The sequence below is a fragment of the Juglans microcarpa x Juglans regia genome, chromosome 8S (assembly GCF_004785595.1).
Source record: "Juglans microcarpa x Juglans regia isolate MS1-56 chromosome 8S, Jm3101_v1.0, whole genome shotgun sequence".
NCBI classification, from domain to species: Eukaryota; Viridiplantae; Streptophyta; class Magnoliopsida; order Fagales; family Juglandaceae; genus Juglans; species Juglans microcarpa x Juglans regia.
The window spans coordinates 8,862,114-8,877,070 of record NC_054609.1 but is presented as its reverse complement, the minus strand read 5'-3'; the positions used below and the strand labels follow the sequence as shown (position 1 = coordinate 8,877,070).

The 14,957-nt window shown below is 38.4% G+C and overlaps 1 protein-coding gene across 1 annotated transcript; it reads left to right on the top strand.

The window, feature by feature from the left end:
• Positions 1 to 7,364: 7,364 nt before the first annotated feature.
• On the top strand, positions 7,365 to 10,962 carry LOC121244058 (glycerophosphodiester phosphodiesterase GDPDL3-like). Its single transcript, XM_041142101.1, has 9 exons — positions 7,365 to 7,529; positions 7,858 to 8,154; positions 8,298 to 8,413; positions 8,609 to 9,110; positions 9,185 to 9,223; positions 9,319 to 9,564; positions 9,853 to 9,995; positions 10,112 to 10,586; positions 10,841 to 10,962. Exons 1-9 carry the CDS (start codon positions 7,391 to 7,393, stop codon positions 10,930 to 10,932), a joined length of 2,049 nt encoding a protein of 682 aa, XP_040998035.1. The 5' UTR covers positions 7,365 to 7,390; the 3' UTR covers positions 10,933 to 10,962.
• Positions 10,963 to 14,957: the final 3,995 nt, after the last annotated feature.

Below are 14,957 nucleotides of genomic sequence, written 5' to 3'. Positions count from 1 at the left end.
ACTCCGTGGCCCCTCTGCTGACTGGGGCTAGAGGATGCATGGCCACGAACGCGCTGGGCGCGGAATTGGGCATCGTTCATTGCGTAGTGGGTGCTTGGCCACGAACGCGCTGGGCGCAGAACTGAGCATCGCTACGAAGCCAGGACGTGTGGATGATCCCTAGGGGAGATCATGGTGCATTGGTTAATGGATTAATGGGCTGTTTTTTGGGAAAATAGCGTGTGTTGAATAAAAGGATTTTATGTGATTCATTTTCTGGGAAAATGATGTTTTATTGACTTGGGTCATTTTCTGAAAAAATGACAGATTATTGTTTTTGGGCCAAAATGAGATTTTGGCGTGTGTTGGAAAATATCCATTTTCAAGGAAAATGATATTTTAGATTTGATGCATATTTCATCATATGCATGCATGTTGGTTGCATCAATATGTTTTTATCTCGTGGTTGTTTGGTTTATACTTACCTGTGGTACCATTTTATGGTATCGCAGATTTTGATGCAGATGAGGATGACGAGCCTTAAGCTTGGCTCCATTGGCGGAGTGATCTGGGATTACTCCTGTTTATCAAGATTTATTTTTATCAGTTATTTATGTATTTGTCTTGTAATATATTTTGGGATGACTGTATAACTTTTTAAGGATAATTTGTTATAAATATTTGTATTTAAAATTCTAGTACTTAGTTGGCTTATTTATATTATCCGCTGTGACTTTTACTGTGCACTTTTGCATGTTGCACACACTTGGCACTATCGTTGGGATGCGTGACCCGTGTTGTCATCATCCCGACGTCACGATTACCGTGTTTTTTTTTTGTATGTGGGAGTCAGGGCGTCACAGGTGGTATCAGAGCAGTTTGGCTCTGGGTAAACCCACATGTCCCTTAAGTGGAGTACCAGAAATTTTTATTTTTAAAGTTGTAAGTTAAATTATTTAATTTAAAGTATATTATTTTAATTGCTTTATTTATTTTATTTTATTGTTACTTTGTTTGTTTGTTTATTTTATTTTATGTTACTTTATTTTGTTTAACTATGTTATTTTATGGTTGGCTATTTTAGTTGTCTCTATTATTTTATTGTGTACTTCTTCATTGTTTTCTTCATTTTGTCTTATGATATTTTATTGTTGGTTTTATTCTATTTTATTTTTGTTGTATTGTCGTATTTTAATTTATTTTGCTACAGTTGTATTTTAATTTGCTTGAGTTGAAAGTGAGGTTAAGGGTTATGCTATGACAGGAAGATGATACGATTGAAAATGGTATTGTTAGGCTTGAACATTTAGTGTAGTAGGCTTGAACTCTTGGCGATTGGTTTGTTCTTAATATCGAGACTTGAAGGGAACGACATGGTCTGGATGATATCTGGGGAATAGGATAATTGAGGTTTTAGATTTTGTGGAGATGACAGGAGGCTTTAGAATAGGAGGTTGTAAGTTCAACGAACTTCAAGGTTAGATTTATGAGAAGTTCATCTAAGGTTTGAGGTCCTATAGTTTTTAGGGAATAAGTTTATTGGATTTAAGGTGATAGGTTCAACAAGCATTTGAAGGATTACTTAGATTAGAAGTTTTCGATTTTGCCGACTTTGATAAGCAGCTTGTTAACATTTGGGACTTGAGGATTTTCAAGCTTTATAAGGTGAATGTTTTAGATTTAAGGTCATTGATCTTGAGGATTTCGGGAAATGATTCTCATCTGGTTTATGGTTTTAGAATTACAGAGTTGAAGGGTTGAATTATAATAGGATTTGAGTTTTTAGTTTTGTAGACTGGGTATGCTAGCTTGGTCTATTCTAGCAATTGATTAGTTGGTAACCATTAAAATGAGATTGATCAGAGTTGAGTTACTGATATGAGAATTTTTCAAAAGAGAACTTCTTTGGAGATGGCAGCTAATGATCTAATTTGTGTATTTTCTGAGGATTGAAGATGTTGATCTAGTTCAGAAAATGATTGTTTTTAGCTAGAGGTTAGTGACAGGTTGAGGATTTAATCCATATCAATTTTAAGGATAATAGATGGTGCGAATTTAGGAAATGATTCTTGTTGATTTCGAGGATGTAGGTCCAGATGATGGAAATGGTAGTGACGGATCACTTGCATGTTTGAAGGCTTTTTGGTTTTGACTATGGGTGCATGAGATCGATGCGTAGTAGTGGTGAGTGTATATGCATTTCGGAGAGTACAGGGGTCTTTGTCTCCTTTCTGGCTTGGAAGAAGTGTCTTGGGTAGGTGTTGAAGATGAATAAATACAATAGTATTAAATTCAAGAGATTTTGATTTGGAGTTTTTCTAGTGAGTCGAATGGAGTGTGCAGTCGAAGCAGGTTATTCAATGGAATCATGGTTGACAATAGTTATTGCGATTATCTTCAGGAATTAATTGTGACTTGAGGTTACCTAGGAATTTAAATTTTGAGATTATATTTTCTTTGGAGATTGAGCATCCAGTTGGTTGAATTAAGGATATTGTTATTTAACTTGAAGAGAGATTGATGGGTTGTCATGTATAGTGTATGATAAGATCTTGAAAGTTGAAGCTTAGGCATCAGCGATAGATAATATGATCAAGTATGTGAGTTATTATATCATTAGGATCCATGGGTGCTTTGCAATGGCTTTTGGTGGATTGAAGATTTGAGCAGTATGGCTTGCATTGAGATTTAATAGTGATGTGCTATTGAAGGAACTAGTTGTGTTAATACTAGCTTATAGGAGTAGAAATAGGTGGGTGAGTTATCAAGGAGGTATTGATAATGTTTTGGTGAAATCAATGATGGTTCGTAATTAGTTTAGTCACCGCTAGATTAGATGTTATTAAGAATGTAGGTGGTGAGTTTTTGGATTTAGGTTGTCGGGTAGGAGCTTATAGGCGCTCTTATTGGTTGACTGGGTTGGAATCGAGCCTTTTAAGGTATGCTCCTTATCTTAGATGAGATGGGCGTATTTTGGGGTAATGTTACTTATTTTCAATTTGGGATGTTGAGGTTGATTGATATTGGTTTTCTACCAGTGATAGTGGATGTATTTTGCGGAATATTGATTTTGATCAAGGCAGTGAAAGTTAATTGAGGATTATGAGTGATAACTCGTGGTTTTGGGAAAGTGAATATTTTCTACCAAAAGGTGGTAAGAGTTTTCTGGTTAGTAGGTATGGAGCCACCTTGTACTCAATGATGTTAGTTTTATGAGGACATAAATTTTATGCATGTGGCGAATTATTAGAGTGCGCAGCAGAAACGTGATATTTGTGGTTGTAGTTAGGAGTTCGGATTTTGTGCTGATCTTGAGGAATTAGTGGTGACTTGAATTTTTTTAGATGATGCTTGTAGTTAGAGATTAATCATTTGATTGTGCAAAATTTGTTATTGATGGTTGACCTTGGAAGTGGCCATTAGGTTACCAAATGTAGAATTCAATGGAGGTTTAGAAGTTGTAGCATATGAGTTGATTGAGGTTAGCATGGATTATTGTATGGAGCTATTAATCATTGAAATTTATTGGATGCTGTATTAAGATTTTTGAGGAAATGAGATTTTGGATAACATAGCCATCTTAGGAATACTGGACGTGAGATGCCATTGGAAGTCTAATGTGAGTATGATGGAATTGCCTATGGGAGTAGACTTGAGAGAGCATTACTTACGCTTTTGGGCGTTGGTGATGGTATGTTGTCTCAAGCGTGTTCTGGTTGTATTCTGTATCCTGTTTTAGCGTAATGTATGGCCCTACAAATTTTGAGGACGAAATTTTTTTTAAGGGGGGGAGAATGTAACATCCCGTATTTTAGTGTATTTTTATTGAATGATTATTTTTATTAATTCAAAAATCTATTCTCTTGTTTTAAAATTATCGGATATTTTAAATGGTTTATTTTATGATCTTTAAATTGTGAAAATTAATTTATTATGTTTTCTTAATATTTATTATTGTGATGCATTTAAATTGTTCTTTTTAAATTAATTGATTGTGAGATTTAATTATTTTATTTTCATTGTATCATTACGTTTAATTTATTTTAATGGATTTTCTGTTTTAAAATAATTTTCGTTGGATCATTTTTGTGACCCAAGATGTGAGGACTGGACCTCATTTCTTTCCCTCCATTTTCTCTTTCCTCTCTTACTTTTCTTCTTTCTTTTATTTTTCTTCTTTTTTTTTTCTTCCCTTTCCGTTTCTCTCCCCGCACGGCCTCACTCCCCTCTCACCCCGCCCGTTTCTCTCTTCTCCCAGCCCAGCCACCGCCGCGCCGCCGTGGTCGGCACCGCCCACCCCTCCAGCTTCCCCTCCCGCTGGCCATCATCCCCCACCAAACCAAGGCCCTATCTCGCCGCCGTTTGCCCCCACGAGCCCCTCCAAGCCGTGGCGCATCTTGAGCTCCAGCGTCGCCGTCGCACCACCTCCGGCCACCATTTTTTCACCACTTCATCCTCGACCTCCTAGCAACCCAATAGACCTAACCCCAGCTCTGATCCGTCACCGGTGAAGCACAACCAACCTCATTTCCGATTTGAGTATTTTTGGTCTTCAACCACCCTTTGCGCCGCCACCCACGGCCAACCACCACAGCCACTAGCTTCACCGACCTCTTTAAGCCCTACCCTATCAATTTCGGGTCTTGGATTGTCTCCGTTGAAAAGTGAGTTTTTGAGACCCACGACCACAATGTATTTTACACTGTTTCGTTGCTGAGCCACCACTTCTTGCATCTCCATGATCCTTCGAAAATTACTATATAGCACTGTAAGTATTTTTCCAAAGAACTACCGTGATTTAAATATATTTTTGCACTAACTCATATTATTGTGATCTGGTTGGACATGCCGGACTGAGTCCAAGGAGTTCGGGGGTCGGATTGATTGTGGATGGAGTTGTGTGTTTGGTTGGTATTGTGAAATGTTGGTTGTTGGTATGGTGTTGTTCATGTACATGGCATATTGCACGCATGATCATGTTTGTAAAGGAAACTGGGCTTTCGTGTACATGCATTGATGTTCATGTGTTTCATGAAAACTGAGTTTTCATGTGTTAAAGGATTTTGGGTGCGTGTGTATCACAACCTCAAGCCGAGATGGGGTATTATCTCGGTGGAGCTCTTCTAGTCACTCGGGAGCGGAATATACTGAGTGACGTCCCCTGGGTTGTCGCTGGGTGACAACGGGATCGGATGAGATGGTCTCGTGCTGACTCCGTGGCCCCTCTGCTAGCGGGGGCTAGAGGATGCTTGGCCACGAACGCGCTGGGCACGGAACTAGGTATCGCTCGTTGCGTAGTGGGTGCTTGGCCACGAACGCGCTGGGCGCGGAACTGAGCATCGCTACGAAGCCAGGACGTGCGGATGATCCCTATGGGAGATCATGGTGCATTGGTTAATGGATTAATGGGCTATTTTCTGGAAAAATAGCGTGTGTTGAATAAAAGGATTTTATGTGATTCATTTTCTGGGAAAATGATGTTTTATTGACTTGGGTCATTTTCTGGAAAAATGACAGATTATTGTTTTTGGGCCAAAATGAGATTTTGGCTTGTATTGGAAAATATCCATTTTCGGGGAAAATGATATTTTAGATTTGATGCATATTTTATCATATGCATGCATGTTGGTTGCATCAATATGTTTTTATCTCGTGGTTGTTTGGTTTATACTTACCTGTAGTACCATTTTATGGTATTGCAGATTTTGATGCAGATGAGGATGACGAGCCTTAAGCTTGGCTCCGTTGGCGGAGTGATCTGGGATTGCTCCTGTTTATCGAAATTTATTTTTATTAGTTATTTATTTATTTGTCTTGTAATATATTTTGGGATGACTGTATAACTTTTTAAGGATAATTTATTATAAATATTTGTATTTAAAATTCTAGTACTTAGTTGGCTTATTTATATTATCCGCTGCGATTTTTACTGTGCACTTTTGCATGTTGCACACACTTGGCACTACCGTTGGGATGCGTGACCTGTGTTGTCATCATCCCGACGTTACGATTCCCTTTTTTTTTTTTTGTACGTGGGAGTCGGGGCGTCACACTCTGGGACCTGGTGCATGTCACTGTAGTGCTCGTCCGGCCTGTTTATTAGGCTTGTTAATTCGTCGACCCCCGAAGCGTTCTACCTGATCCTCCCGAGCCTTGAGTCGATAGGCCAATCCTAATTGGGTCTGCGCTCACTTCCCGATTTTCTCACCCTGGGCTCCCAACTTCCTGCCTTGGACAGGTAAATTCGTATCTTGGGCCTTTCAGCAAGGTGTTGCACACTCGGTCTTTGATTCTACAGTCCAGAGTCTTTAGGTCCCCTCTTCAGGCCCGGCCTTCGTGGTTGGGCTTTCCTAGGCTCGGGCCCTTCCGGGATGGGCCTCCCCTCACAACCACCATCATTCCTGCCGGGATAAATTAATTTAATTCATGACTTGGTTTATCATATCATTCATTATTACCTCAATCCATCTCAAATAAATTATTGATGAGGTTTATTATTTTTTTCAATTTTTCAAGAAAAAAAGTAACTTCATCTCAACTTATTTACATTCAAATGCATTTTAATGTGATCTACAAAATATTAATATTTATAGATCACCTCGTGAAATCATTTAGATCATTTCAACATTCAAACAAACACAATCTTAATATTGCGAGACAAGCTACAACCTAGCTAGCCGATAAGAATATAATTCACCAACGATTTCCTCTTACTCTGATCATGTGCTTGACTTGGTTCTCTAATTCGTTAATTATGCTATATATCATTAGTTATCGCTGTCCAAGTACTAATTATTGCTTCTAATTATCCAATCGAGCTGTTATCCCTGTTCACCAATCCGATTAAAACACGTACCTTTTCCCATGCCAACCGATGAGCTAAATTTAGAATATTTAGAGCTAGCTTAATGAGCAATCCTACACAACCTTCCAACCCTCACACACTAAATTTTTTTAAAATTTTAAAATTTTTTAATATTTCTTTTTAAATTTTTTTTTAAATTTATTCTTTTTAAACTAATTTAATTTTTCTATTCATTATTCATATATTAAATATTTGATAAAAGAAAAAAATAAAAATTTAAAAAAGTATAATGTGTAGAGATTGTGTGAATAGTACGAGGTTCTGTAGATTTTTTGTAAATTAATTTGCATGTATGCCATCTTGGAAAAATCTTGACGACGTCAAACATGCAGGAATTGCGCGGTAAGCGATCCCCTCATCGCTCGTTCGCATGCAAATTGAGCGCTCTACCCCTCTCTCTCTCTCTCTCTCTCTCTCTCTCTCTCTATATATATATATATATATATACATATATATGTGTGTGTCTGTGTGTGTCTCATATCACAAATTATATCTCCTGCGACAAAACCTTATCGTCGGAAGTTACGTCGTACGTTCTCAGCTTCAATGGTTTGCCAGCAAGCTTTTCCGGCAACGTGCAACCCACGCGGTCGGGCGTTCTTTCTTCTCCTGCTTCATTACTGCTCCGCGGTATTAACTCTGGTATCTGCTCAGGAACCTAGCGCTCGCTGGCCTACGCTTTCCGGTTTGTGTTTTGCCTCCAAGCCTCTAGCTAGCTAGTACCTGTACTGCCATAAAGTTGGAACAAAACGAAAAAGTTTTCTGCTTTCGATCTTGAAAAATGAAAAACGCAATGAGAATATTGTTCTTACGTACGCCGGATTTACGTACGTACCTTCGATATCATTGTGAAACATTACACGTACGACGTCACAAATATATATTCCTACACAACAATGTTGTAATTGATTCATTCATTCATGTTGTTTCTACTTGAGTTTTACATATATCGCATGCAAATTATAAACTGATATATATATATATATATGACTGGAATTAATATTTTGTACTAGGTAAACCGCCTCTAGTGATTGCACGAGGAGGGTTTTCAGGGCTTTTTCCAGATTCTAGTTCAATTGCCTATGATCTGGCACGGGCAGTTAGTCTACCTAACGTCCACTTATGGTGTGACGTGCAATTAACAAAGGATGGAGCTGGGATTTGTGCGCCGAGTGTCAAGTTGGAGAATGCTACTGACATTGCTACTATTTACAAAAACAGAAGTAGGGTTTACCAAGTTAATAAGGTCCCTACCCGAGGATGGTTTTCTCTGGATTTTACCTACAAAGAGCTAGCAAATAATGTCTCCCGTATGTCTTTCTTTTCGCTCGCAAACCTTATCTTCTTTACGTACTCGATCTGTTTATGGTTTCTATCAGTCAAGGTTTCTGCTTATTTGATATGAGATTTTCCATCGCCAGCTGATGCGAATTTCTCTGTTTCTAATTATCAGTAAATCAAGGAGTCTATTCTCGAACTAACCGGTTTGATAGCCATGGCTTCGCAATTATCACCGTTGATCATTTGGCTAAAACAATAAAACCACCAGGCTTATGGTTGAACGTTCAGGTAATTAAACGAAAGATTATTATGAACTTTAATTGCTGTGTCTGTGTGCCTTAACATGGAATTGGTCTCCTTGATCGTTTGTTGTTTTAATTTTCCTCTGATAATGTTGGATCTGGCTTCGCTTCTCGATCAGCTGCCATGCATTCTGATCATCAACTAACCCTTTTGCTCCAACACCGAACACTTGATTTGCAGTACGATGCATTCTTCACGCAACACAATTTGAGTATGACAAGATTTGTGCTTTCTGTTTCGAGAAGAGTGAAAGTTGATTACATTTCATCACCAGAGGTGGCTTTCCTAACACGTATTGCCTCTGGATTTCAACCTACAACGACAAAACTGGTCTTCCGGTTTCTAGGACGAGATGAGATTGAGCCTTCAACGAGCCAGACATATGGCTCTCTGTTGAAGAATCTTACTTTTGTCAAGACATTTGCCTCCGGAATCCTTGTTCCCAAGGACTACATATGGCCTGTAGATGCAACTCTTTATCTACAACCTCGTACCTCTGTTGTCGCGGATGCTCATAAAGCAGGGCTTGAAGTTTTCGCCTCGGATTTTGTAAATGACGTTCCCCTTAGCTACAATTACAGTCATGATCCCATATCTGAGTACTTGTCTTTCGTTAACAATGCTGACTTCTCTGTTGATGGAGTGCTGAGCGATTTCCCAATTACTCCATCGGAAGCTATAGGTAAGTTTTTTTTTCTTCTACTAGATAGATATTTACTCTTTACAATCCTGAATTTTTCTCTTCACCTACTGCAGCTTGCTTTGCTCATCTTGGCAGACGAGCTTCATCACAAGGTATATATATATATACCACTGTCGCAAATGCTTAATATACAACACTATTCTCGATGTATAATTATTGACACTCCTTCACCTTGCTCATTATGCAGCGAAACCATTGATTATCTCTAAATATGGAGCAAGTGGAGATTACCCAGGTTGCACAGACTTGGCATATGAGAAAGCTATTGCAGATGGCGCAGAAGTAATTGACTGCCCAGTTCAACTGGCCAAGGATGGGACACCATTTTGCCTGAGCTCAGAAAATTTGACAGAAAGCGCAATAGTTGATCCAAAGGCTGTGGCTGGAATATTTTCCTTTAACCTGGCATGGAATCAGATTCAAACCTTGAAACGTAAGTCGAATTGGGTTCTCCTTTACATACTCTCTGCAGTGATACCCTTTAAACCACAACCCCTCCAGCTTCCCAACCCGACAGCAAACATTTACTGAAAGCTTTCATGCTTTGGAAAAATTCATCCCCTTTAATTTGTTTAAAAGCCTCTGTCGAGACTGAGAGATCATAACTAGCGTGATTGAACTTTAGTACTTCGGTTTTAATTAATTCTCTTCATTAAATGAGGATTTCCGTTATTATCTACTTATATATGTGCTTGTATATATTTTGCATAAATTCCGGCAGCGGCAATAGCAAACCCCTCCGCCAAGTATAAAATGTTCCGGAACCCGAAGTCCCAAAATGCTGGAAAGTTTGTAACATTGTCCGATTTCTTGGCCTTGTCAAAGAACGCGAAATCTCTTACTGGTGTCCTGATCAACATAGAGGTGAGTATTTGCATGCTCTGCTGCTTAATTACTGTCTTTTTGATGCTGAAACACATGATTTGAATATATTTCTTGATCATCCCCGTTTGATTCTGTTGATCATATGTTCCTTTCAGAATGCACAGGGAGTGAGTGTAGCCGATGCAGTCAACGAAGCCTTGATCAAAGCTGGTTTTGATACACAGACATCCTTAAAAGTTATGATCCAGTCCAGTAATAGCTCAGTTCTAATGAAGTTCAAGGGCAAAAGCAATAAATACGAGCTTGTATACAAGGCTGATGGGAATATTGTTGATGGCCCCGACGCTGACTCAGCCATTAAGAACATAAAGACATTTGCGGATTCTGTGGTTGTCAGCAAGGACTTCATCTTCCCTGAACTTGAAGCATTTATCACTAATACTACCGATATTGTGCCCAAGCTTCAAGCAGAGAAGCTCTCTGTTTATGTAGAGACATTCAGCAATGAGTTTGTGACTCAATCATGGGACTTCCTCTCAGATGCAACTGTGGAGATCAACACATTTGTCCAGGTGGCAAAAGTTGATGGTATAATCACCGATTTCCCTAATACAGCTGCCAGATACAAAAGTAAGTGGATTTTTACTCATACTCAACCTATATTCATTCATGTGATGCTTATAAATGTAAATGTTGAAACTGAAATCCCTATTTTTCCAAAAAAAAAAAAAAAAAAAATTAAATTGATGAGATAAAGAGATAAACATTCTCTCGTACATAAAATACCAAACGCTCCATATCATGATTCTTTGATCATCAGAAGTTGCTATGTTTCTTTGATGATATATATCTATTTGATACATTGGTGGTTCAATGAAATGCAGGAAATCTGTGCTTAGGTGTGGGGAAAAAGACACCTTCATACATGGAGCCTGTTAAGCCTGGAAGTTTGTATGAATTCGGTGGTCATCCCTGAATTAAGATGATGAAGTGTGTTATATTAAAGGGTACGTAGCATGCAATTGGTGATCGATGACCAGGTCTTCTCGATCATGCAACGACACCGGCCTGCTAGCTAGCTAATTAGTACTATATATATATATAATATATGTACATATATAAGAGTGTGCTGTTTGCCCCAATTATCACTTCTATAATACGAATTGAATGCATGGTATTATCAATTATGAACTAGAGTTTTTTTTATTTTATTTATTTATTTTTTAATTTTTTACTTGTACACTCACTAAAGTAATTGATGAGGCAATTATGAGAATTAATAAAGTGACAATATACACAAAATTTGTGGGATCAATTATGAAATTTTTATGTGAAAAACGAGTGCAACGGAAAATTAATTGACAAATCAGATAAATATATATGGGAAATCACATATATATATAAAACAAAAACATAAAGTTTTGATCACGAAGGAAAATCTTTTGAAGAACTTTTAAAAGAAAAATTAATCAAGGTACCGAACCATTTCCTTTAAATTAATAAACTCTGATGTATAATCAATATAAATATACTTGGAGCTCCTCAAAATAGTCCTACTTGAGGAAATCTCTTCCAAAACATACAGTTTGCCAAGTCTCTTTATTGTATCAAGAGCCCCAATAGACCATCGTCTCCTATTCTATGGCCTCCAACAACTCTTCCCCCATTGATTTCCTTGTCTGCACTACCAAATCATAACCACAACTCCTTTCCCTCATCTCATCACTCTTAAATTAACACGATATAACTATCTCCTTATGTAAGCGCAACTTGTTCCTTCTCTATGGGGAAAAAACATTTTTGGTTACCTCAATGGATTTTTCTCCTAGGTAATCTCTGCGTATTGGGTATCTATACCTTCTCTGTATAGCATATTAGGAATCCTATGTATAGCAAATGCATAGTTGTAGGTTGGCTGTGAATGGTAGTTTTTGACCTTTGTATAATTTATTTAAATAAATACAATGCCACGTAAAGGGTAGACTAGTTTCGTTACGTGGTATTAGACGCCCCTAAGGTATCAACAATGGATTTTTTGTCTACATTTTCAGTCCCTCTTGTAGTTGTGTTTGCATCTCTTGATTTCTCTACTACCACCACCCACATGCCTAATATCTCCATTAAACTAGTCTCCAGTAATTACTTGTTGTGGAAGTACAAGTACTGGTCCATGTTTTGCGTGGTCATGACCTTATTCGCTATGTGAAGAATGAAGTCCTATATCCATCAGCAATGATCATCAGCGAGGATGGTGCATTGCATTCCAACCCAATGATGGCTTTTAGGTTGCACATTGATTAGTTGATCTCAATTGGCTTAATAACTCATTTTCTGATGCCCCTCTATCTCTGCTCATCAATATCAAAACTTCTCATGATGCTTGGACTGTATTGGGAAGTTTGTATGGTAGCCATATATGAGATCGTAGTATTATGAAGAACAAAGAGAAATGAAATTTAGCAATATGATGACACTCCCGTGAGAGTATTTGTCCCAAAAGTTGGTGATGGACAAAGAGAACTGAATGAGTGCAATTGTATACCAATGACCCGTATTTATAGGCCATCATGCACCAATTGTTAAATGACACAACCATTGGTAAGAAGTGACGCAACCTTTTGAATAAATCAAAAGGTTGCGTCTTTTGGCCCTTAATCATTTCCTCCTATGGGAACCATAACCATGAAGAGGTTGTCATTTCAATGGGTACACCATTTGATGATCACACCGTTTAGAATTATAGAGAATATTGTATCGAATAGATGAAGGGTGAGCTTCAGTCACTCACAAAGGGTGCATCCTCACTAGACGCTTATTTGGACAAAGCCAAATCCTTGGCAAACATGTATTCTTTGAGGCATGGGCTCTAAACTTCAACTAGCCATTTTGGCTGCACTTAATGCTCGTGGCACTTTTCCTTTGCTTGAAGGTGTTATTAACAAAATTTTTGACTTTAAAATGGGATTTCTTGCTGCACAGAAAGCAAACTTCGTCACTGCTCTCGACACCAACTAATAGATTTCAATAGTGTCCTTATGATGGGCCTTTTTTTTTATTGGCACAATGGGCCTGGCATTCTTGAGCTACTTATTTATGTCAATGACATCATTAATATCGGGAGCTCTTCTTCACACATTACCAAAGTTTATTTTACATTTGTCCTTTGCTTTCCATTTGAAGGACCTCGGTGACGTGCACTACTCCTTGGGTATTCAGGTTACTTGTGATGAGTCTTCCATTACTCAAACATGTTACTTGCTCTCTCAACTACAAAAACTTGGATTGGATGGTGCTACTGTCTCCACCACCTGGCTTAGGTGTTCAATTGTCTACATCTGATGATGGTACGACTATCTTATTTGACCCAACCTTTCTTGGCAACTGGTTGGTTCTCTTTAATACTTAACGTTGACTTGTCATGATAAAGCCTATGCCGTAAAATTTGTTTGTCAATTCTTGCAAAGTCCCCAAGGCTAACACTTGATTGCTACCAAGCAGATATTTTGCCATCTCAAGCTACATTTTCTTGAAATCCCTCTCACAGATCTTGGTGGCTACTGTGATGCCTGACTGGGTGGGTTCTCAGGATGATCAACGCTGAACCACATGTTTTGCTATTTACATGAGTGATAATTTGTTATCAAGGGAAGCTAAGAAACTAGCCACCATTTCTCGTTCCACGACTGAGGCGGAATATTGCGCCTTAGCTGCCACCACTCTTGAACTCATGTGGTTTATTTATATTCTCAAAAGCATTGGCTATCCTCTTTCTTCACCCACGTTGTACTGTAACAACCTCACTGCTATCAACAGGGCTAAAAGTTCAATGTTTCATCACCGCACCAAACATATGGAGATTGATGTCCAGTTTGTTCAGGAGCAAGTTGCCCATGGCATTATCTCCTTGGAACATATCTCGAGTTTCGATCAAGTGGTTGACATTTTTACCAAATCATTGTGCGCTCCTAAGTTTATTCCCAACTGTAGCAAGTTCTTCGTCAATCCAACACTTCCTTGAACTTGAGGGAGAATGATAAAATATGCATGCCAACATTACTGTCGTGACTTTTTCCCTACATATTATCTCCATATTGCGTATCTATTACGTTCCCGTTTTAGCATATTAGGATCCTATGTATAGCAAATGCATAGCTATAGGTTAGCTCCAAATGGCAGTTGTTGACCTTTGTATATTATTATTTAAATCAATACAATGCCCATGTAGAGGATCCCATCTCCTACCTTCTAGCTGGCCAACCCTCAACCCATGATTTCCTTGTCACTTTTGTCACCACTAGGGTTGACCCCATGTCCCTAGAAGATCTATTTGGTCCTCTCTTTACATATGAATTTCGAATTGAACAACAAAGTGACCCACCATCTACGAACCTTATTATGCATTCTTTATTTCCCAACCATAGCACCAATAACAACAATCGCCAAAACTTTAGTATAGGTTGAGGAACTACCAATTCTGATTGACTCAAAGGTAGGTGTTGTGGCAAACCTCAGCACTCAAAATCTCAACCCTCCTTTACTAGTTCTACTCCCTATCCCCAATGTCAATTAAGTTAAAATACTGCTGCTACAAACCACATCATCTCCGAACTTGGGAATCTGAATATGCATATAGAGGAATATACAGGTCCTGATTAGGTTCGAGTAGGTAATGGGCTAGGTTTGAATTCTTCACACTGGTTCCTCTATTTTATACTCTTCCTCCGAACCCCTCTTCCTTAATAATAACCTTCATGCACTTGTAATGAAAAAGAACCTTTTATCAGTCTATAAATTTGCCTAAGACAATAATGTGTAGTTTGTGTTTCACATGTCCTTTTTTTTTTTTTTTGTGTTAATGATCCGCATCAGCACCAAGAGTAAAAATGGCCTCTATGTCTCTGCATAACCTGTCATCTATGTCTTTAAATCCTACTTCCTACTTGGGTCAAAGAGCCTCCATTACACAGTGGCATGCTCGTCTAGGACATCTAGCCATCCATG

What these genes read in the sequence shown, in the direction of transcription:
- LOC121244058 (XM_041142101.1), top strand. Translation starts at nt 7,391, where the DNA reads ATGGTTTGCCAGCAAGCTTTTCCGGCAACGTGCAACCCACGCGGTCGG. An exon ending in GCTTATGGTTGAACGTTCAG is followed by an intron (nt 8,414 to 8,608) that starts GTAATTAAACGA and finishes CTTGATTTGCAG; the next exon opens with TACGATGCATTCTTCACGCA. An exon ending in TCAGATTCAAACCTTGAAAC is followed by an intron (nt 9,565 to 9,852) that starts GTAAGTCGAATT and finishes AAATTCCGGCAG; the next exon opens with CGGCAATAGCAAACCCCTCC.